This window comes from Mytilus trossulus, chromosome 2 (assembly GCF_036588685.1).
Source record: "Mytilus trossulus isolate FHL-02 chromosome 2, PNRI_Mtr1.1.1.hap1, whole genome shotgun sequence".
Lineage (NCBI taxonomy): Eukaryota > Metazoa > Mollusca > Bivalvia > Mytilida > Mytilidae > Mytilus > Mytilus trossulus.
Window position 1 is genome coordinate 32,447,404 of NC_086374.1, and position 26,090 is coordinate 32,473,493.

General features: G+C 31.8%; 1 protein-coding gene across 5 annotated transcripts; it reads right to left on the bottom strand.

Moving 5' to 3' along the window:
- Positions 1-1,939: 1,939 nt before the first annotated feature.
- Positions 1,940-24,533, bottom strand: LOC134707032 (uncharacterized). Of its 5 annotated transcripts, none has more exons than XM_063566506.1 (9): positions 24,032-24,533; positions 11,973-12,032; positions 7,992-8,055; positions 7,357-7,425; positions 5,966-5,986; positions 3,852-4,117; positions 3,179-3,383; positions 2,710-2,821; positions 1,940-2,391 (listed from the first exon to the last, which is right to left on the bottom strand). In XM_063566506.1, the coding sequence occupies exons 1-9, from the start codon at positions 24,260-24,262 to the stop codon at positions 2,145-2,147; spliced, it is 1,275 nt and encodes a 424-aa protein (XP_063422576.1). In that variant the 5' UTR covers positions 24,263-24,533; the 3' UTR covers positions 1,940-2,144. The 5 variants fall into 5 exon arrangements, with proteins under 5 accessions (XP_063422576.1, XP_063422578.1, XP_063422580.1 ...); XM_063566508.1 differs by lacking the exon at positions 24,032-24,533 and adding an exon at positions 18,831-19,068; XM_063566510.1 differs by lacking the exon at positions 24,032-24,533 and adding an exon at positions 15,276-15,387.
- Between the last annotated feature and the right edge of the window lie 1,557 nt (positions 24,534-26,090).

The window sequence follows — 26,090 nt, forward strand, 5'->3', positions numbered from 1 at the left end:
TTCAGTGGTTGTCGTTTGTTTTATGTGTTACATATTTGTTTTTTGTTAATTTTATTATATAAATAAGGCCGTTAGTTTTCTCGTTTGAATTGTTTTACATTGTCTTATCGGGGCCTTTTATAGCCGACTATGCGGTATGGGCTTTGCCCATTGTTGAAGGCCGTACGATGACCTATAGTTGTTAATGTTTGTGTCATTTTGGTCTCTTGTGGACAGTTGTCACATTGGCAATCATACCAAATCTTCTTTTTTATATTGACGTTGTTATTGTTGATGATGCAACGACTAAGACATTCTCTATTATCACGGACTGCAGAATTGATTGGTGCAGTTTTTCCCATTTTTACCGTAAAAAAGAAATATAACATACGAACTTCAAAGAATCAAGAAGTGGAACTCCATAAAAATGCTATCAATTAACAAAACTGCCATATTCCTGACGTCTTTGTTCAGTCTTATACCGGTATACATGATTTTTAAATTAATTCTTTGAGCCTTGAACTAGGTGTCAGTAAGGGCGAGACAGTACTTTCAGTACCGTACTCGGTGTCTTCTGTTGGGATATAGGAAGATGTCTTGTGAGTGCCAATGAGACAACCCTCCATCCAAATAACAATATAAAAAAGTAAACCATTATAGGTCAATATACGGCCATCAACACGGAACCTTGGCTCACACCGAACAACAAGCTATAAAGGGCCCCAAAATTACTAGTGTAAAACCATTCAAACGGGATGTGATGAACACCCTGTCACGCCTGGTTTTTGCGTTAGTTAGATGCTTTTCTGTTCTGTGTCGATCTGACGGGATAAGCCCTGACTGAATTTTACGGTTTGCTGGTACACCACTGTCCAAGATAAGTAAGAGGAAAACTAGTTTAACCTCGCTACATTCTACGTGTGCGTGTCCCAATGCCGGGGCCTGTAATTCAGTGGATGTCGTTTTTTGCTATATATTATGTGTTTTTAGTTCATCGTTTTGTACATATATCTGGACTTGTATTTGTTTGAATTGTTTTACATTTATCATTTCGGGGCTTTTTATACCTATGCTGTATAGATTTAACTTATTGTTGAAGGACGTATTGTGGACAACTCGAACAATTTTCTCATTGGCATTCTTACCACCACATCTTCCATTTTGTATATTGGTACAGGCTTTTGCGATTAAAAATTGTGGTTTTAACATGCTTTTATAGTTAGCTAAACCTCCCAGTTGTATGACAACTGTTTATAGTTTCGTCATTTTGACCAAATACTATTCCATGTAATTAACGACTATTTTTTCCCCGGAAAATGAATCACTGTGCTATTATTTGAAGTTTCTAACCGTATCATAAATGGAGATATGAAATCATTGCATAGCAATATAATATTTCCCACAGAAAGTAACCAACAGAATACAATAAATTCCAATATTGCACTATTGCAATAAATCTTCAAAATTCATGACGTCATCAACGACAAAATCTTTTAAAAAAAAAATAAAAAAATTCTAATATTATATTGCATGAATATTGGGGAAAATTGTCCCTCGTAGAACATGCTCGTGCGATATAAAATAATACTCAGGTTAATATTACCCAATATTCATTCAATAATATAAAAAAGAAGATATGGTATGATTGCCAATGAGACAACTATCCACAAAAGACCAAAATGACACAAACATTAACAACTATAGGTCACCGTATGGCCTTCAACAATGAGCAAAATAACCCTATAATATAATATTATGTAACCTAGGGCTAAAAGTGCCAGTTATTACTTGTGAAATGATATAAAAAATAAGAAAACATAATCTGTGACTTAATATATATTGTATTATTCATATCCTTGACATGACATCAAAAGAAAAACCAACTTAGTATATTAACTAGTCATCTGTCAATCATCGATGTATACAGCCAAGGATACAATGGATATAAAAACTCACTTGATCAAAACACAGTTTAGATTATTGGTTCAGCCAACAAAGCGAACATATAAGGTTGCACATTCTCTCTTTAATAATACGAAATCAGACGAACGAAGAGAAATTTAACAGGAATAAACTTACAAAATTCAACAAGTTAAAATGCAATAAAATATAAAGTATTAAACAAACATATCACAGATTGTTGTGTCACTAGAATGATCGTATCTTTATCCCCAGTCAGGATGAATGACAAAATGGCGAGATATCGGTTCATGTGGTCTTATATAATGAGAACTCGAGTTTTCCACCGTTTTTTCTTTATATTCTGGCAAATGATGCCACGTGGTATGCATCCATCTGTTACTCCTGGTATTTGGTGTAAGTAAACGAATGTGATTAAATTTTCCTTTGCCTTTCGGGATCATCTTTCGTCGTGGTTTATATTCTGAAGACGTTTCGATTTTACCATCCCCACTAAAAAGAAATAAAATAAAATGAAATGAACACTGATAAATATTGTCACAGATAGCAGATAACTAGCCATAACATGTGTAGCATCAGTATAGCTTGCTTTAACACTGTTTTTTTTTGTTCAGATAAAACTATTATACGCTTTTTACATAATTTTGTTCGTTTTTTTGAAGATGGATAAAATAATTCCAATATCATTGTATGCTCTAATCTAAAGTTCACAGTGTGTACTTACAAATGAAATATAACTTAAAAGACCATTGGAAAAGTTAAAAAAAAGTTGTGGTAGTCACCACTAAACAAATACAGAATAAGACTTACTCTTCTAATGTTTTGATAACCTGTTGCAGCCTCTTTTTCTGTTCAGCAACAGATATTCCCATCAGTTTACTACCAGCAAGGGAATTGAAAAACCTCAACGCGACTTGTCTTTCTGCAAGAAAAGAAATTAAAATTCGTAATAAACGAAACATTTGCAGCATGTTGTAAGAACTTCCAATAATTGGTCACTTATTAACCCTGGCCATGGTTGCTTGGTGCAAACTCTCATATGTATAGTAGATATTACATATATATGTACAATTTAAAAATAAAAGATATGGTATTTCGATCAAAAAGAGATACAAATGCGTACTTGTAAATGGACATGGCACATATAACAGGTGAGTGAAACTTTTTTCTTCTGTCTTCTTTAGAATCAAATGAAATATAGAAAGATCTGATCTTATACAAATATTTTTTTCTGTAAATAAAATTGTTTTAAACCCATCAAAAGAACTGGAAATATTACCTTCTTCTGTAGCATTGTCTAACCATTTCTCTACAGTGTCTTTGGCATCTGGTAACAGAGTCTTCTTTAATGTGTTGTCCATTTGATGTTTCTTTTCAGTCATGCGAAGAATGCGTTCAATCACCTTGCGATCTGTTTGTGGTGCCAATTTAAAGTAGTGTTCAGCCGTTCTTACTGCATGAGGTTGTAGCGATTTTTGAAACTCCTGAAAACATGAATTAAAAAAGATATTTTAGTTACATGAAAACTATAATAGATGAGTGTTTTATTGAAACTCTATTGTGTTGGAAAGGAAAAATGAAACAAATCATGTCCCTGCTGCCCAACCTTATCATACAACAAAACTAGTATTCTAAAGGTCACCTCACTCATCATACAACAAAACTAGTATTCTGAAGGTCGCCTCACTCATCATACAACAAAACTAGTAGTGAAGGTCACCTCACTCATCATACAACAAAACTAGTATTCTGAAGGCCGCCTCACTCATCATACAACAAAACTAGTATTCTGAAGGTCGCCTCACTCAGAGTAATGGTTGCACCTAGGGGACAATAAACTTACTATTCCACGAATACCCAGTCAATAAGTATACACTATATCATAAAGTGGAAATAGGCGTAATCAGCGTTTTCAACATAATTGATAAAACATGTTTAAAATCCAACTATACCTTTCTTATATCTTCCATATTATTATTTGTCTCGGTTTTCTTCATTACAGAAGGTTTTAAGTCTGTCACTGAACGTACGAATGGTTCTGGTTTAGTTGTTTGGTTTGGTATGGAAGGTTTCATCATCAAGTCAGTACGGGATCTTTGAGGTTTCAACACAGTAGGTACGGCAGTCATCTGTAATGGGCCTTTGTCTTGTATTTTGGTATATTCTCTGGTCATTCCTTTAGCAGAAGCCTTTTTGTTTCTTAAGTTAATGTTAGGTACTGTAACACAAAAGTTATTCATTAGTCATGTTGTGGTTTGATATTCTTGTGATATTATACATATACATTGAATGTATAGCATGCATCTAATAAATAGTCAAAATGACAGTAGTATTGCTCCTTTTAATATTTTCAGTGTTTATTTGTTTTGCATAGTGCAAGTTAGAGAAATTTGCTTACTCTGTCACGTTCAAATAGTCCCTCTGACAATAGAATTTGTGGCTCATTCAATTCATTTTATTAGTATAGAATCAAAGGAGTAGGTCCGGTAAGACCCTTTTTTGGCCCCAAAATATGGCAGTTTTACAAAATTGTTAAAATGTTAATTTTTAGTTATTCATTTGACAGTTGAATGCTTCTGCTAAATAAATATGGGCTGTTTTTGACAATACAATACACAAATATTGGGTTGTAGCACCATTAAGACATGCTAAATTACTGAAATCTTCAAAATTCTATCATTTTAGTTAAATTTTAGACGGTTTCCGTGTAAAACAAAAGTGGCCGCATTCGTGTTCATCCATAATATTGAAATGTAAGTTGTATTTGATAATAATACATAACATATATAAAGATTGTGGATGAACACGGATGCGGCCACTTTCATTTTTGACAAAAACCATCTGAAAAGTGACGTTTTTTGGCATATTTGAGAGATTTGTCATATTTGAGCTTGAATCGGATCGTTTTTAATGACTTAATTAGTTAAAAATTTTCACAAAAACTAATTGAATCAAGTGAAATAGACACTTAAGTGTTTAAAAAGTGGTCAAAATCTTTCGTCAGATGAAACTGAAATTTGAGGCCAAAATGAGTCCTTACCGGACCTACTCCTTTTAGGATTGTCACCAAGACATACAAATTCGCAATAATTCGTGTTTTATACAACTTTTTTATGCCCCACCTACGATCCCACCTACGATAGGGGCATTATGTTTTCTGGTCTGTACGTCCGTTCGTCTGTCCGTTCTTATTTCTGTTCGTCAATTCGTTCGTTCGTCCCACTTCAGGTTAAATCTTTTGGTCGAGGTAGTTTTTGATTAAGTTGAAGTCCAATCAACTTGAAACTTAGTACACATGTGCCCTATGATATGATCTTTCTCATTTTAATGACAAATTAGAGTTTTGACCCCAATTTCACGGTCCACTGAACATAGAAAATGATAGTGCAAGTTTCAGGTTAAAGATTTTGGTCATGGTAGTTTTTTTTATGAAGTTGGAGTCCAATCAACTTGAAACTTAGTACACATGTGCCCTATGACATGATCTTTCTAATTTTAATGCCAAATTAGAATTTTGACCCCAATTTCACGATCCACTAAAAATAGAAAATGGCAGTGCAAGTGGGGCATCCGTGTACTATGGACACGTTCTTGTTTATTATTTCTTTGTAAATGTAAGTCAGTTACCACTTTACAATAATTTCAAGCATTATAATACTCAATGAAAGTCTATCAAAACATGTTCTTGTCTTGTGGTCTGATTTTACAGTTAAAAACCATTTAATTTAACATTGATGAAGACATAAAACTATACTATATGGCTAACTACACTAAACAAAACAGAGAGAGATAGAGAGAGAGTACCAACCATTGTATATGTACAGAAATGTAAGTTTATAGTATTTATAAATGTAAACATAAAAACAGTATTTCGGCACTCAAAAGATGGATCGACCGTGAGAAATCGATCAGATTCATATATACATATGTAAAAATAGTTATACAGATGGATAGCTAGAATTACATGCCTACGCTATAAGAATATATAATTATAGACACCCACACCCTTGTATAATACACAGTAATATCTATTTAGATGACTAAATGACAAATTCAAACATCTTACATTTAACGTCATTGCTGTCCCCTGAAATTTATAGTATACTAATATGAAGATATATATGATGGTCTCCAATGCACTGATTAATTTTTGACTGGGAAAACATGGTCCATTTATTAATACAAACACAATAAGATTTTATGGTGTGATAGCCAATGAGACAACTATCTACTAGAGACCATGCAGATGACATAGATGCAAAAAGTAAAATCACAAAAATACTGAACTCAGAGGAAAATCAATTAGGAAAGTCCACAATCACATGGCAAAATCAAATAACAAAACGCATCAAAAACGGCAAGAACTGTCATATTCCTGACTTGGTACAGGCATTTTCAAATGTATTTTCAAATGCATTTTCAAATGCATTTTCAAGGCCAAGCAACTATTATAGTAAATATTAAAAAAAAATAACCATACTACCTTCACTAGTGCGCTAAAACCATACCGTATAGTAAACTATAAAAGGCCTGCCATGACAAAATGTAAACAATTAAAACGAAAACACCAATATCTGATTTATATACAATTGACGAAAAATAAATATGGTAGACAGCAACCAACGGCAACCACTGAATTACATGATCCTAACTTGATACACGTACAATGTATATACAGAATGTGACACCTCTCTGTATTCTGGGACGGTTGCGTAACAGCCTTACATAAGAACAAAATTTTAAAAACAGGATGTCAGTTGAATTGGCTTTGAACTAGCTTTAATTGACTGCGAATACTATTTGATCGTAACATTGTGTTTTGAGTGTTTCCAGCCAATCGAAGCCTTTTCGGACTGATTTTTATACTAAGTAGTTTGCTGTTATGTTGTGCTGTAACACCACTGACCCAGATAAGGATAGAATTGGGCGTTTATAATAAATCCTTATCCCATCGCTCTCTTCCTGTACATATACATATACTAAGTTATATTCCTGTAATTGATTAGTTGTCGTTGATTGCTGTCATTTGTTTTTCGTTTGTTGTTTTAGCAACAGTCAGGTCATTGGTGTTCTCCTTTGAATTGTTTCACATTTAGTCTTGTCAATGTATTTATAGAAAACTTTACACTATGGGTTTTGCTCATGGTAGAAGGCTATACAGTACCCTATACTGGTTTACATTCTCGTCGTTTGGTGTCTGATGGAAAGTTGTGTCAGAAAATCACACTGCATATTCTTCATATATATAAATATATATACTACATCAATATACAAAGTCATACATTTTGTTACATTAAAATTGTCCTTTATTCCATACTTTCTTCTGGGCATTAGAAACAATAATTATACGACATAGTCTCGAAACTTATTTCTTTTTATTGCATAAATGATGTGAAATAACCCTTTTATTTCGTGTTATCAGAGCTATGAAGGGAATTGAAAACAAGAAATACATACGTGACATTTGGCGACTAATTCTTTCTGGTGCTGGTGGTGTTACCATCGTAGGTTCTTCTGGAACCATACCTAAAATATAAATATATATATGAGTATAAAAAAAAACAATCACTACCGAGGTTGGTTTGTTTTGTTTCTAAAAATGACAAAGTAAAATTGCTTTCAATGGAGAGTAAATAAGTAAGAGACCAGAAGTTACTGACATATATGCTTCTTCGTTGTAAGAGTTTGGCAAGAGTATGTTATATTATAGAATTTGCCATAAAGGCATTATATTGACGATGTATAGACGTAGATAGAAAAAATAAGGCATTATATTGACGATGTATAGACGTAGATAGAAGAAATAAACAAAGAACGGTGGTAACAAGCACATTTTTAGTGATAACTTCTAGGAAACAACGTAAAGACCAACGATTAATAAAATATGAACAGACATTTTCACACGACTTAGGTGCGGGGAGTAAAATATGTTGAGTTGCAGAATTTAAAACTTCAACCATCAAAACTTTCGCTAAATTAATTAGGAATATTGGAAGGATATTGTTATAACAAATGTAGTCTTATTCTACATTGCTGTCTTGTTTTGACCAATATCAAATTATTAAAAATACGAATAGAAGCAAATAACAAACCTGTAATAAAAGTATCGTCGTCACTGGCGACATAACGGGGAGGTACATTCCAACTATGAAACATCTGGAAAAAAAGAAAATTAATGTATATGTCATGTTTTATATTTGAACTGTTTGATGTTTATCAGTGACAGTCTTCAGTTGAATAAAAAACGATTCTCAATAGCCATAACGAGAACTATTTGGAAAAGACAAGGCTAACTACATTATCGAAATATTAAAAAGATATTGATAAAAATGGAAAGGTTTATATAAAGATCAGCTTTAGTATTTTACCCGCAAAATATAAATAAAAATAATCGAAAGAATACTTGATTTACATAAATGTTTTCACGGTGTATTACACTTTGTAACAAATTATGTTGCTCATTTTGTAAATTTAAATTAAAAAGGTAGTTGGTAGAAAGTTTGTGTATCATCCGAAATCAAATGATCAAGACATTTACTCTTTCATATCTTTTGTTTACAGCTGTAATATTTTATAAGATTAGTACTTTGTATTAAATGGCTGGTAGTATTCGTGCTATCAAACTGACATATATACATTTTTTGGTTATCTTGCATAATATTATGAGATATTTAAATAACCTGTCCTTTACAGTTGAAAAAATATCTTTTGATACGAATTTAATGTTTAAAGTTTTAAACTATAGAACAATTTATTAAAGATCTCAACCTTACAGGAATTCGCGTCACTTAGTTACGAATATGACTCAAATCATTAACTATTAATTTAATACAAACTGTTTTCATATCATTGAATTACGAACAACATATTTTAAAAGGCTTTGAACGAAAATCGTTTATAAAATGTTTAAATCGTCTTATGTTATAATATGGAGGAGGTCGTAAGTGTGTAAACATTGTATGCTTTAACTGTTGTCTAAATATATTAATGACTTATTTGCGCGAGTGTTCATGTTAGATAGTCGATATAATAAATTCATAAGACAATACATACATTGTTGGCACAGTCAATCTATGCTTCATAACCGCATATCGGTTGAGGGCTCTAAAATACCCACTATTTTTTTTTGAAAAATAGAAAAAGTCATTCTAATTTTTATTTTTACTAAGTCTCCAAAGCCATGATAGACAGAAAAAAACCACTTTTACACATCTCTCTATAATAATTAAACAGGGCTTCCTGTGGCACTGAATAACCTTATAATTCTGTAAGGGTAAAAAAGGCGGAAAAGGGGGGGGGGGGGGGTATGGGGGGTTGCACAAAAACATTATCCAATTCCTGTACCGGAACACTTGTGGTCTTAATTTCCTAGGCCATAACATATTTCATATGTTTTTTGCAATTTTGTTTAAACTTCTTTGCCTATTTAAAAAAACGGGAAGAACCAGTATGCGGCCTCTGAAATTGAAATAAAATAAACTTTTTCAAGTTTTAAATTCAAACTCATGCTCATTTCATAGATACCTGGATAGTGCGAAAGGATCTAGACTTTTTAGTGCAAAAATGTCGACTGTTATGTAAACATGTTGAAATTTAAATATTTGTAACAAAATGGGCTTTTTACGGATATTATTTCATCATAAATAGATATTAGCCCAAGTTAATTCAAAATGATAATTTACACACATTATCATGTTGTATGATACATCTTGTAGCAAAACATGTTCTAAGGCAAAATTTGGCTCATATATATGTATCTCGATTCTCAAATAATTTTGGTAGTTTTGTTGTTTTTTTACTAAACAGACTATGTTTCAAGCCCTAATGCAAATGAGTTAGAATTAAGAAAGAATCTTATATGTGACAGAATATTATTAACACGCGAAGATTAAGAGTGTTTGTGTTTAATGTCTTATCCCGAATTTTGCAAAATGAAATAGAACCATGAAATGGTACAATATGGAGAAATACATACGACAGTCCCTGTCTTAAGTCTACACGTTTTACCATTCAAAATAGCAATTTGTTTTCTTCTATTCCTAATTCAATACAATTAATCGACCAGACTACCAGTAATAGAAAAGTCGACATTTGTTTTCAATGGTTGTGATTAGTCATTATACATGTACGGTTGATTATGAATTATTATGAATATAACACTCAAGACCAATCTTTATTTAACATTACTTAATCTAGGTATTGCTTATTGTAAGGGATTTTTCAATGAAAAAAAATGTTCATGGGTTGACAGGTGTGTCGATAAAATTACTTGAAGTTGCATTTTAAAAGGGTTGACATATTTCGAAGATGCTCTACTGAGTTTTCAGTTTGAATAAAAATAAGTGCGAAATATAGTCAGAAGATATTAAATTACTTGAGATTAATCTTAAAAGAACAGACAACCGCCCTTTTTAATACTACACAGAAAGACTTAGCAACATGAAAACACCACTTAAAAAAATAGGGATGCACGCAGTAGTTCTTGCAGGATAAGCAGTTCCTGTTAAAAGAGGGACGAAAGATACAAAAGGGACAGTCAAACTCATAAATAATCGGAAATTAAAATGTCGAATTACATAATAGTGAGAAACGAGGCCAAGATTTTGAATAGAACAACAAATTCACAGATGTTGTAATCAGTGACATGAATAATTCGTATATATATATAACGGTCAAACAAGTTAATTAAGATAGTGCACTTTAATCTTTACAAGAGATGTATGTCTATGGTTTATTCAATCGGTCTGACGAGACAGTCACCTTCAAAAATATGAGGTGATTTTTATATTACTAGTTTGGAACCACTAAAACAACTAAACAATGTACTTTGTTTCACAGTTCAATGAATTTTCTTACTTCTGCTGAACTGTGCAGTATATGATGGTACTTTTGTTGTACTTTTTATGTACATTGATCATGTAGGCACCGATGGAGCTTTGTGTGCAGGGCGTATGAAAATTATAATACCCAATATCATTTCGTGTCTATCTGAACCATGTGTTGGTTATTGTTGTTTTTCTTTTGTTCGAATTTTTTATTGGACCAGTCGGTTGGTGATTGCTTGTGTAGTCTGTTTCACTGTTCAATATTAATAGAAATTCTTATAATTCAGGTTTAAGAGTTGTCTCTAATCTTATTTGGATTTTGCACTATGAATTACAGAAAGCAAAAGCCAATTACATTACAATAAGAAATGAAAAAAAGAGCCAACTCCGTTTGTTTTTCTGCCATACCATGTACATATATTAACAAAAAAGTATTTAACTTAACTTTCTGTATGTCTAAAAAAATTAAAGATGGACAGTTTATAGCAAAATTGTAATTCATAGTGTTCACATGCAATATATCTATCTTAATAACTTGATTATTATAATAATGCACTTCTCAATTTGGGAAAATTTAAAAGGCAGCTCAACTAATAATCCTTTGGATTTATTAAATGTGTACAATCGATTCTTAAATCAAATGTTTACATGAAGTTAAAAATAAATAAACAATAAGTTTAAATGTTCTAAGAGATATAATTATTAAACATTGCAGCATATAAAAGCAATCTAGCCTACCTTCTTCACCTTTGTGTTATGTATTTCCACCAAAAAAGATAGCTTTATTCTTGTTTTAATGTACACATTATCTGTTGGGTATCTTAGCGACAAAAGTAGAACAATTATCCGCTGAAGGACCAGATTATATCTACGTCATATGGCCATTCGGAACTAAGTTTAATAACATATTTAATTGTTGAAATACGCTTGACTGCGCATGTGTTTTCTAAAGTAGGAGTTTTGCCTTTTAAATCATCATAGAAAAGTATAGGATAAATCATATTATCAAAATCAATTTGAAAAGAGAAAGTATATAATTAACTGGTTTTTGGAGAGAGAGATATTAAGCCGACTTGACCATTTTCAAAAAACTTTGATATTGTTACCTTTCAAAAAAAAACATACATCAATGCATTTATCAAATATGTAGGAGGGGCCTGGACACCATGTCCTCTCGTGAATCCGCATCGGAAGTATTATTGTACTACTGTATCTATTTCTTTACTTAAATGTCAAAGTTCCACTTACTTGATGTGCATGAGGTTTCGAGAGTACATCACCTACTGTTTCTCTTTTTCGTTGAAACGGCTGAAAAACAAAAATCATACATCTAATATCTGAACAATTGGAATTGAGCAAGTTAAATTGGAAAACAAATGTTATTCCTCTTTTTATCTAGCCGTAGCTTACAAAACATTGAAACAAACAGTATAATTGCTTAAAAATAACTTAAGACTTTGATCTTAGAACATGTATAATACAATTGATTTAAAAAAAAATACTTATATAACACATATGATAGATTTAAAATCAAGTAATCTATTTTCTCAAAGGATCACAATAATAAACAATATGTTATGCAATCATTTAAGCAAGTTCCCTTTGGAACCTTTTTTTTAAATTTATATCATAATCAATAATGTCAATTTCAGATATAATTATTTTTTCATGTGTTTTTGCAAACAATGACCCTGTTAAGAACCACTTAAACAATTGAACAAGTATAGCATTTAAACCAGGCATTTAACTACTCTAGTTTGGATCAATGAAATTTTAGTGGACTTTAAATGTTATACATTTTTCACTGAAAATTGAAAATCCTTTTTTGTTAAACGCAAATAAACTAGGGGAAATATAAGGGTAACATCAATCTTTTGAAGAAAGAAATCCTTACTCTAACACAGCTGAACAGAAAATGGACTCAGGGCCGTGGGGAGGGGCGTGGGAGGAATAGTAACTGAATATTTGCATTATACCGCACCAAAAACCATTTGATATAATGATAAACTACGTTTTATTAAAAACTGTCCATTGTTTTGCTCACACATTGTTGTAGTCAATATAATGAATTTTATATACGCTACTGTCATACAAGTGAGAGGTTTAGATGGCTATACAACTAGGTTTAATCCTTATTTTGTAAAGAAGAAAATGCGTTTACCAAGTCAGGATTAAGACAGATGTTTTTGAACTTTTGATTGAATTTTCCCTAGAGCTCGGTATTTTCATGGTTTTCTTTTTAGCGTGCAAAAAAAAATGCATTTTGATGGCGTAAAGGCCTTTGCAATAAGGAATGTAAACCATTTCGTAATTGTCATATTTATAAAATATTACAACTGTAAAGATTTTTTAATTCAAATTGTGATGACAAAACTAAAAGTTTCATATGTCGCCTAAATGCAACCCACACCTATGGTTATAAAATGAAAATACAATAGTTTCAATACAGTACTTCTATGGTTAAAGAACTTGTATATGTTTTGATTGCCAATGAGAGCAAGTATATGAAAGCATATGTTTTGATTGCAAATGTCAGTATGAACACATACATGTGTTAACGAGAATGATGCCTATAAATAATAACCAAAGCTTTAAAATTCAACCATGACAATGTTTACTGAAAGTTAATATACTTGTCACCGACTTAGTATTTGTATAAACCAAACGTGTATTTGTGAGTTTCTGAGTATTCACAAAGGATGGCTATAATGTAACGTGTATTTGTGAGTTTCTGAGTATTCGCAAAGGATGGCTATAATGTAACGTGTATTTCTGAGTTTCTGAGTATTCGCAAAGGATGGCTATAATGTAACGTGTATTTCTGAGTTTCTGAGTATTCGCAAAGGATGGCTATAATGTAACGTGTATTTCTGAGTTTCTGAGTATTCGCAAAGGATGGCTATAATGTAACGTGTATTTCTGAGTTTCTGAGTATTCGCAAAGGATGGCTATAATGTAACGTGTATTTCTGAGTTTCTGAGTATTCGCAAAGGATGGCTATAATGAAAATGTTAAAATAGTTAGCTTTGCATGTTGTTATAAGTTGAATGCGAAAAGCATCTTGCAACTAACTTATGTACGTATGCACATTGCATATGAATGTAGTATTCATTTTAACTTGAAAAGCTACGTGCAAAAATACTCTCCTCTTACCTGTTTCAGACAAAAGGTACACTTTATAGTCACACCGTATTAAGGATTTTCCAAAATTAAACATCAATTTAAGATCTTTTAACTTTACGAGACATTTTATATCCAGTAAAACCTTCCTGATACACCTCCTTTTCATTTGACAATTTATTCTCATATAAATTATTTCATAAGATTATTTTACTAGAAGAAAAAGCTTTTTATTTTTTATGATTAAGACATTACACCACCAATGCTATAATTTATTTTGAATTTTCTATTTAAATTGTTTTAATGCCATTCATCAACAAAATGTTACGATAGTGAATTTATTACTGTGATTTATTGAAATGTTTCTAATATTGCATTCTATTTACTATTTAAGAGAACCGGGAATTTAAAGGGTCAAATATGTGCATATTTTATTTAAATGAATCTTAATACTTTGGATGATAATATTGTTTTACTTCTCAATGAACAGGCAAACTTTCGTCCATTATCAACCATCGCTTAGGCCGTCTTAATAATTTACATACGTTTATACAAAACAATAAAAAAAAATCAACTGTAATGCATTCACATTTTATAAAACCTTAAACTTTTAGAAATGCATTATTCTTAAATGATATATGCCATTTTGATTACTCAAAGATTTAAGCATATGAACTAACCCGACATAGCTAACGGTGAAACGATTCAAACAAAAAACCCAAACTAATAACCGAAAAACAGAAATAACAAATACCAACCTTTGCCACTAAATCTCAGACTCCTGATTTGTGACAGACGTATAAGAATTTCTCAGACTCCTGATTTGTGACAGACGTATACGAATTCGGAAATGTACCGGGGTAAAATATTTTTGTGTGTGTCTACTATTCCCTTACCTTGACATAACAACACTATATACATGATATAAGAAAAATCTGAAAAAATCAGTCGGAAATGGAATCACTTAATATCAGATCGACAAGTCAGTTTGAATACCTACATTTCGAAACATCATCGGTATTTAGTTTCTGTTGGACAGATGTCTCAATGATAACCACATAAATAAGGAGATGTGATATGATTGGAAATGAGACAACTATCTGTCAGATTTCAAATGGTTGTGAAGTTATCGATTATGAATCCCCGTTATTTTGAAAATAAACACAAAATAATGCAAAACAAAAAGGATTTAAAAAAAATCAGTTTATCGAAATCTGTAAACTGTTACTGCATATTTAAAATTTGTATGTGTGTAATTGACTCTAGATTAAACAAACAATGCATCACAAACGGGAAAAAGAAACTAAATTTGTTCGAAAACATTTCTCATATGAAAATCACTTCGCTTATTCTACATTGTAATAGTAAAATACGACTATTACTGAAGAAAAATTGTTTGAAATTGAATATCGAAGAAGAAAATGATCATACCTCAGAATCGAAAAGTCGAACCATATCCAAAAATCAGTTACAAGAAACCCTTAAAACCTGTCTTTAAATAAACAGTTGGATGGTATGTCTTAATCTCTAATGTTCACATCCTAAATGCCTATATACTATAAATGTATTTCAAGGTTGACAGGACTTGATATAACTATGCATATTAAGTTTCCTACCATTGAAAAGGTCTGTGGTATAATTATATATCAATTTATATATTTCATGTCAAGTCAATATTGACAGGGAAATGTTTATTATAATTATATGATTTCATGAAGGTAAACATTTTATGAATACTTTATGTTGATGAAAAGAAAAAAAATTAGTTTATTTGTAACGTTTAACAGTAGTTTAGGTTGACAAATTAAGTATTTGATCAAACTACTCAATTGGATTTACCACTCTGGAGAGCGGTCAACAGGTGATCTGGGTATACGTTAGTGAACTGACTATGAGGCACGTGGTTTCTTCTCGGGACACACATTTTTTTCAAACTTTCTTATAAAAACACCTATTTTTCATAACATGCAGGAAGACAAACACTTTTTTAAACTTTATAATAGCATATAACTTTTTCAACTTTATTATAAAAACACCTATTTTTCATAACATGTAGGAACCTTATTTTTTATTTGGAAACTCAGAAGATACTTCATCCCAACCCTTTCTGCCTATTCTAATTTTTTGTGGAAACATATTTTTTTCAATTTTCATTCTGACAGATTTGTTTTCTTTTTAGTTTTCAATAAATTTCACACACTTTGTTTTAGAAAAAAACATGCTCTCCCTAAATCCTAACAAATGATGAATAACTGGTAGCTTGATTAAGGATTTTCCTTTTTGAATTTTCCTCGGAGTTCAATATTCTTGTGTTTTACTTCTTACCAAACAATATGCAAAAATTGAAATACGTTCAAAGTAGAAATGTAAATCATTCTGACGAAACAATCCTTTAATATCAATATAAGGCCATGTTTTTTTTGATAACCTAAGAAAAATAATACCCGTATTAAATCTCATATTTTCTGCATGTTTAAATATCAACAAAAAACATCTACAATCTCATGTATTAAATTGCACATGTGCATGTAATCGTCGTCGGTGGTTGTCTTCTGTTATATCTGTAAGTCTTTGTGTCTTTTGTGAGAGTTTTGGTTGTACAAGAGATCTGCGATAAATCTAGATTTCTGCAAACAGTTTGACCAGCTGTATATATACGCCAGTTACTGTCCTGTTTAAAACTGTAACTGTGTTGGTCTTTGGGTTTGTTATGTAGTTGCGAGACTGTTTCATTGACGTATACCCCAAACCAAAACCTCCATTTTTTCTTATTTATAATTTTTTGAATAAGTTTGATAGAAATGGAAGTTTTTAACGACCTTGGCTGACTATATAGCCCTTGCACGGTCGGTAAAGTTTAATCCAATTGATGCTTTACTTTTATTTCAAATTTACAATGATTGACAAGCTGCTCGAAATTTTTGTGAAAACTCCTGACATTTTTCTGAATGAAATTCAAAGCTTGCAAAACAATATTGGGGTATTGAATTCTTACAAAATATTACTTTTTTTAGTTACGATGGCTGTCATGTTTGATGAGTGGTGGTGTCATTTAAAACTATTTATTTCATTTTTCATTTTTTCACTATGATTGCACAATTTTTCAAAAATTGGTAGAAATGTAATAATTTTTTTTTTCATCTACTGTTCTATTTAATGTTACAAACAAACCAAAGGGACCTTTTTCACAATCATGACATACACATAATACATGTTCGGTTTATCTAGTTTATAGAATAATAACCTTTGTAATAATTACAATGTGCATCATCAGGTCTTGAAGACTATTAAGGTCAACAACGGGTCGAGACCCAGGTTTAAGTTTCTGACAAATGGAAATTAGAATAAACAAGTGAAACTGCGAGCTACTGCTCACTGATGATTCCCCGCCGCAAGTGGATCATATTAATAGTGTAAAAATATGCAAGTGTTCGGTAAACAGGAAGTTGTCGAGTGATGAATCTTAAAACGCATCAAACGGTATAGCTGACTTATATAAATCCTGAAACCAAATTTCAGCAATCCTTGTATTGTAGTTCCTGAGAAAAATGTGACGAAAATTTTCAACTTGGCTATCATGTGTAAAATCATACAAGTGTTCGGTAGACAGGAAGTTGTCAAGTGATCAATCTGAAAACGCATCACACGGTATAGCTGACTTAGATAAACTCTGAAACCAAATTTCAGAAATCCTTGTATTGTAGTTCCGGAGAAAATGCGACGAAAAATATTCATGGGACGGACGGACTGACTGACAGAAGGACAGACAGAGGTAAAACAGTATACCCCCTTTTTTAAAGCGGGGGTATAAAAACCATTTAATTTATTCAACAAGTTAAATTAGAAAAAAAAACCCAATCTAATTTATTCAACAAGATACTGTTGCATTTTTCCTGATGAAATGGGCGCTGTTTTAGACACACCATAGAAATGTTGAATTACGTATGAATAATACACATGCATATGTATAAGAAAAATATCAAAAAAGCAGCCCAGTGTAACTAATATCAAACTAACAGAGACATGATAAATCTAGCCATTTCCAAATTGCAATACAGCATGAAAATATGAGATATAATTTGCATGATATGATACATTATAAAAGCATGTAGAGCAACACACGCCGATGACTGATCAGCATGTATAATATAATATGCAAACACCAGTTACAATGACATCATGGCCGACTTATATAAATGATGAATGTATATCATGCAGTCAAATATACATATGGTAAATACTTACAAGATTTGTACTCTGTAAATTTATATCATTTTAAAGTGTTTGTAAATTTGCATACATTGATAAATATATATATTTTTTTAAATATTGAATTTGAAATGTGTTTTAGAATAAAATATTTTCTATTTCTTTTTTTTATTCTGACCAGAAAAAGATAAATTGCAAACAGGAATGAAAATGCTGGTATTTTCATTTTTCTTTCGATCTGGACAAATTATAAAAAAACAAACATAGGCAAGCTTTGCGGGGTAATCAAAAGGCAATTTTTGCAAACAAATATGAATCACCATAAGGCCTTCAACAGTAAACAAGAAACGCACACGAGCCTTTAGTCTAACTAACCGACGTTAAAAAAAAAAGAACTCCAAAACACTACATGCAGATTACCATTATGTCAACTTTCTAAAATTAACATTTATATAACTATATCGAGTACATTGTTCAAACATTATGCTCATCGTTGAAGGCCATACGGAAGATAATTTTCCCATTGTCAGTCATATTACTTCATATTTCTATATATATATGTAAAACTAATTTTGAAAAAAGAAATGTGACATTTTGTATTTTTATCTCATTTTTTCAAGGTTTCCTATTTTTTTTATGAGTAAAATGTAAACATAAGTCTTCAGGAACTTTCATCTTGATTTTCCTGAGCGTTCTTAATCATAACTGCCAATGCAACACATATATAAAAGTTTTTAACTATTTTTATAAACTGTTTAACCATACACGTATACTTACAGTAAAACTTATTTCTGGTATAGGGGGAAGTTTTGTAATTCCTGCCATAATTGCACAAACAGAATAAATGCACTAAAGATTATTTTCACTCTGAAAATTTGTTATTCCTTATTTACATAGTTATTATTAAAGGTCAAATGGAAGTGCAAAGCGTGCATCACCGCTTTTATTCGGCTCACTTAATTCTTTTGAGAGTGATATATTTTGTCACCCTTGTTTGTATATTTTCTAACGAAAGTTTTGCGTTAAGAACATATCTTTGTAGTCAAGATTAAAGGCTTCAAAGGATTTGAAAAAATTACAAAGTAATATATGGTATCAGTGAAATCGAAAACCTTTAATCGCATTAAACAGGCAATATATGTCGTTAATCAGTTCAGCTATATCAAAGACTGACAGATTTGGCAACTTGTAATATATTGTCATTCAGGAAGGACTGGAACCTTAAAGATAATCTTATAGCGTTTATAAAACAACTGTTGTGCTTTTCAAACTGTTTTGATCTCTAAATATAGTAGAAAATTTGTTTTGGCAGTGATAACATTAAAGAGCTACATGTAGAGTACATAAAGAATTTTGCATTGTAATTCACAATAGCGTAGATCGGCACTGGGTGTGGAGGCTCTCTAATTTAACCACAAGGAGGGGGTTTCGCTGATGTGGCTATTAAGTTACTGACATCTGTATTGTCAATGGTAAAAACCCAGGAAGACTAACCATTGATAGCAATATTAAAAGGAGCACTATTTCTTCTTTCAAAGGATATCATAATCGAGTAATACATATGTAAATTCATATGTTAAGCGTCCAGTAAACTAAATTGGTTAAAAGGGTTTTTTCTGAGGTAATTTAAAAAAGATGGAACTTAGAAGTTAAGTTTGAAGCTGCATAATGAGATTTTTTCTAGATGTGACCATGTGTGAACTTTATTTTACAGTTTGCCAGCAGTGTTGCATTCCTATTTAAAAAAAGAAGTGATATGATTGCCGATAAGACAACTCTTCACAAGAGACGAAATGACACAGAAATCAACCGTTATAGGTCACTGTACGGCCTTCAACAATAAGCACATCGATAGCTCTTATAGGCCTCGAAATGATAAATGTAAAACTATCAAAAACGACTGACAGCTAGTTCAATGTCTCTAACAACTAATAAAGAAATCATGCATTTAGGCAGACTTCATACAGGCGCTTCATAGGAAGAGTAACGAGAATCTTGTATTATCCTTAACCTTCACGTTCCGCTATATACAAACTATTAAAAGTTTGGTAACTATGATGCACACATCTACCAAATAGAACCCGATATACTATGTTTGAACCATGTAAAAAAGACAACGAAGGTCTATTGAGAGTAACCCTTTACAAAAAAGTAGATGCTGTAAGCTTTCCAATTGTGAACTTTCCTACAGCACCTACATATGGTTACATATCTTTAAACTGATACTGTCTTATAGAGCTTGCTTTTTTTTTTTTTTTATCATGAATGACAAAAAACCACAACTAGGTGTCAACAAAGCGTACCAACCATGATATCTAAATCTATCACTTAAAACGTCTTAACAAAATATGACTTTGATGATTCCAAAACGAAAAGAGTTAGGCATAGTATTAGTTGCATCGCAGCATATAAGTGGACCATTAGTACAATCTTTTTTTCCAGGTACACTCACTAAAACAATTGCTATGTAGCGTGTTGTACTAAGATATTTAACAGACTTATTAATACATTAAAAGACTTCAAAAAAGGCTTATTGAGCATTTAATAGATTACAGAACTACCGAAGTCAAACTTTATGAATAATTAAAGTTGGTATTTAAGGGTGAATTGTTTACTAACACCACAATGGTTTAATGCATCATTTAACTCCAATCAAACTGCTGCTACAAACAGTTTAAACTAGAGATCGAAACGATACAAATTGCACTAGCTTTAAAAACGAGTCAAGGAAGACAACCCATTCGAATTTTCACGTTAAGTGAAATTATGGATTACCAAAAAAATGTACATAAAAGTGTACATTCTCTTGAAATTGGAAGAAAAATGTACAGAATATCTTTATTACACAATGGGGCTGAAATAAGTTCGTAACCGTTTCTTTTCTTCTTCTTTAGACTGTGACATATGAATTTTTTGTAAATAGCATGTCACTCCTGCTACTTTGCAATATGCAATTATTTTCTTCGGACTGACATAGCGTTTATGACTTATCGAAACTGAGATTTGAAGCATACACAGTTCTTAGATTTACGAATTGTATTGCATTTATGCACACAAATAAATCGTGTATCACCGTTGAACATCTGCTTCTAGACTCGAATCGTGTTGGCCTAACAGTTGGTACTTTGTTTTGATATAGATCAATTTTTGAAAACATGATAAAAGCAGTGCCACGCGAATCGCTCAGGCTTTACTTATGTTCAGAGAAAACGGCCCTGTATTATCTACTTTATGTATGAATATCTTCAGTTTGAAATACCTAGCTGTCATTATCTCCCTTAATAATTGGTTTATCGCTTTTTAAAATGTTTGTCTTCTTTGCTTTTAAATTTAGGAATAATACCATATACAAGTGGCAGTTTTAGATTCTTTCTAATAACCACTTCGCAACTCAATCTTATTCAGGTACAAGTCTATCTTAACTCGCTTAGTCATCGAGCAGAAACATATACAATTTTATCCTGGTATCTTTGATGTGTTTATGTACAACCACTGGGTCGACGCCACTGCTAGTGGAGTTTTAAATTCCCCAAAGGTATCACAAGCCCAGTAGTCAGCACTTCTATGCTGACATGAATTATCATTGATATTGTCATATTTGTAAATTAACTGTTTACAATACTTTAGATTTTTTTTTAAATACTAAGGTTTTTCTAACCCATGAATAGATTACCTTAGCTATATTTGGCAAAACTTGTTGGTCCTCAATGATCTTCAACTTCGTACTTTATTTGGCATTATTAAATTTTTTGGATTCGAGCGTCACTGATGAGTCTTTTGTAGAAGAAACGCGCGTCTGGCGTAAATACAAAAAAATATCCTGGTATCTATGATGAGTTCATATACAGAATTATTAAGAGATCTATATTTTAATGAAATTGTTATTATAATGTGTTTATAGATAAAAGTTCATATTACAGCACAATATTATTCATCTTTAAGAATTGTCATATTATATGGGTCATGTTTTAAAACGACAATAATACGACAAGTTTGTTGAATATGCTATATTGATATCCCAACAGAGAGAAGATATCCAACATGACTTTTCAATTGTTTTCTTTAAGCTGATAAATTCTTGCACTAATGAAACATTTCTTAAAAAGACACTGCAAATAAACATTAGTATAGTTACTTGTATTTTCCTTTCAGTTTTAATTGATGATTTTATTTCTCTTAAGAAGCCTTGTTGATTCGTATAAACATTTTAAGCCTGGTATCTATGTATGTATAACTCTTATCAACCTATCGTTCGACTTTGTTACACAACCTTCCTGCTCCATCGTTCTGACCCTTGGTTCAATAGACGATTGTCTTATAATATAGTCATTAACTCAGATATCATACACTAGTAAACTAATTTTGATATAAAATGGTCGTTTTGTTCTGAACAGCTTTAAAATGATTTTTTTTTCAGCCTTTCAATCATTTTTAGACTTATTCACTGTGTGTGGTAAATTCATTAATGTTCAGATAATTCACTTACAGTATATGGTCGGACTGGTCAGTAATTGTTATTTACATTTACACATCAACATCTTACTGAATCGACTTAAAAATACTGACCAGTACTGAAATGACTACAAGTGAATTCTATGGACAGTTTCAGACTGATTTTACCACAATAGATTATGAGACTGGAAATTGATGGAAAGACAGGTTATCATCACTTATCATTTATTTCCAGACACTCGGTGATTCAAAGATCAACCAAAATGGCCGTTAAATTCTAAATTTATTGACGAGTGATAAGACAAGTTTCAAAAGGAGAACATGGTAGCGAATAGCCTGAACCCCAGCGAATTGACAAATGATAATACTAATGTGGCAAAACAATAAAGTTGATATTAATACGATTCAATAGGCTAACTAGAACTGGAATATATGACAAACACGAAGATAAGTTGCTGTTTGTCAACTTCCCTGAATTGAAGCATTTATGAATTTTCTCGTTATACGATTGAACGACTGAAGTCAACAATGACGATACCACAAAATGAATACAAGAGCATTTATTTTTTCAACTAGAACCATGTCTGTTTCCTCATATATCCCATATGTTTTCTATTGCCTATCTGATGCTGTTTTATGATTCGCCCTGTTGATGGATGGCTGTGAAAAACTCAATTGGATACGAATACATACTGACATGACTGATTATGCATCAGGTGCATATCCTAGTCTAAGTTTCAGGTCTCATTTACTTATCTTCGATCTCAACTGTTTTAATTCCCTACCATCCCGGCCTACAACTATTTAAACTGACGTCGATATGACGAATATATTTCCCTTGTTATGCACTATAAAGGCTGTATGTTGAACCAAGAGCCAGAACGATGGAAAAGTGAGGTTTCATATATTAATCACTTGTGTGAGTTCAATGAAGAAAGAAAGGTACAATTGCTTTAACTGATATCATACAAGGTTGAATTTATAGAGATGATTAGCAACACCTAAGTAATTGTGATAGTGAGCACTTTTTCGCTAAGTGTTTTTGAGTTATAGCGCTATAACGCTTCGGTAGGCAAAAAAAATAACATTCCCTAGAAAAATACGCAGACGAAAACGGGTCACTGAAAGATCACAAATACATTATCACATTATATATGTGAAACCTGTGTAATCCAGAAGTATTTTTTAAACAATGCGATTCTGAAAACATACTTCCTTATTAATACACTTAGACAGATAGACGTATGCGAAATATCGTTTTTCCTGTCCGCCTTCACCACAAGAATAATTATAATCTATAACGGGTCTTCAGTTTCAAAATAAATATGTAAAAGTGCTTACAGTTTAACAAGTTGTAATTACAAAAACCCAAATGTATAAAAAATATAAAAAAGATTTAACTGCATCATTCTTATAAGGCATTATATAGAAATACACTGAAATCTTCTACTGAAATCTGATCTTAGAACACATGTCTAAGATGCACGTTTTATTAATTAGATTCCTCAACTTTAGATTAAACTTACTGCATCGTCATAATCAGGATCAGTCTCATTAAAATCCTTGATAAAGAAATCCTGCATTGTGACAGATGTATATTTGTTGTACGATCTCTGGGATCCAGCGGATGCTGGGAAGAGATTGGAACTATCATCATATGCACACCGTAATTGGCTGGCGACATAATTTCCACATGGTAACGGATCCGGAATATTATGAGGGTGTTCCCCAAACCGAGCGACTTCGATAGCTGACATCTTAATGTTATCCAAATATCAAATCATTCCATCGTCGAATAAGCTTAAAATCTAGTTCAAGTGTCCATGGGAAAGAAAAGTGGTAACAATGTGTATAACACTTTTGATTTAAAAATGAGATCAGGTCAAGACTTAATCTTTGTTTTAAATCTCATTAATTTGGCCTTACAATCGATTATTATTTCCAATGTAATAATCCTATTTTAAAAGAGAGAAATACTAATATCATTCCGTCGTTGTTGGCCCACTCGGTGTCTTGTTGGCAACGTCGCGTTAGTATTTTTTCAACATAAAATTTTAACCTCTACAAGGTTCCTGTATGTATTACTTTTATCAATTAGAAATATGGGGAACGGGGGTATTACATTAGCCTTTTTTTTTCTTTTCGTTTCAGTTACTTTGGGAAATTAAAAAAGAAAACAAATTATTTATTTTGTTACAAAATTCTTTATTATAACAATTAGACAGTGAATGAATTCAAACAATAAAATTATCAAATTTACACCTTTTGAGTACCCCTTATTTTGTTAATTAGATCTCTTTGATTAATGCTATAAACATCCAATATTTAAAATAAATGAATATCAGATTTGTGTACTATGACACGTCAGTGTGTCAATTATTCGATCCCATTAAAGAGAATACAATTGTAACTAGTATCCAGTTTCACGAGCACCCCCTAGAAACATGCATTAACGAATCAAATGTAACATCTAAGAGAATACCAAGCAATTTAACCAATTAAGATTGTTCTTTCAAAACACACTAACAAAGTTATACAGTTGTCAACTTTGTTATCATATTTATCACCCTATTACATTTATATAATTGATATGACCCTTTAAAATGATTCGTTGTGCATGTGAAGCCAAGGACATTGTTACCCTTGATAAATAGATAAGAACAATCTGTTTTAGTTATTAAGATTTAAATCTTGTTTAAACATAAAAGGAAAGACTAATAACTTTGTTAAAATAAATATTTCAAAATATTAAGGTATCTCCTTACATCATAAGAAAATTATTTTTTAGACTTGTATTAAGTTATAATCTTGGTGCCTTTGATAACTATCTAAATACAACTTTACCAAATTTACTTAACAGTTGTTAGCCAATCAATTACATGTGTGTAACATTTCAGAATAAAGTATATCGATACAAACAAGGAATTAAAGCTTTGCATGTATTCTGAAAAGAGAACCGCTTTGTTTTAGCCATTTCATTACTTTTCTATCGTACTCTGTTTTATCTCTGTATGTTGTAAAACCTCTGCAGAAGTTAGATAAGATTGACATCTTAGAACCTTTTAAAATTATGCATCGTGTCAATTTGGAGAATTTTTATGTAATAAGTACCGATTTGCTACGCTCACTCGACAAAAAGCTTCATATTATGTCTCGCAGCTGATATTTTACGATATCAACATGCAGATAATCTGATAATCGATTTATCGGGCTTTATTTGCGTGTTTCGGAAGTGTTTTCTTTGTTTCGCCAACACACGAAAGATGACTTGATATATTTGTTATTCTCGTGGTTTTTTGTCTGATGCTTGGTCCGTTTCTGTGTGTGGTGCGTTTCGGTGTTGTGTCGTTGCTCTCCTCTTATATTTAATGCGTTACCCTCGGTTTTAGTATGTTACCCCGATTGTGTTTTTTGTCCATGGATTTATGAGTTTTGAACAGCGGTATACTACTGTTGCCTTTATTGATAAGTTCGGGTCAAAGTTATAAACGTCGGTTCAAACATAATGACGTCGCTGATATGTCCGGGTCAAAGTTATTAAGGCCGGGTCAACGTATTTGACGTCAGAAAGACATGATACGGAAT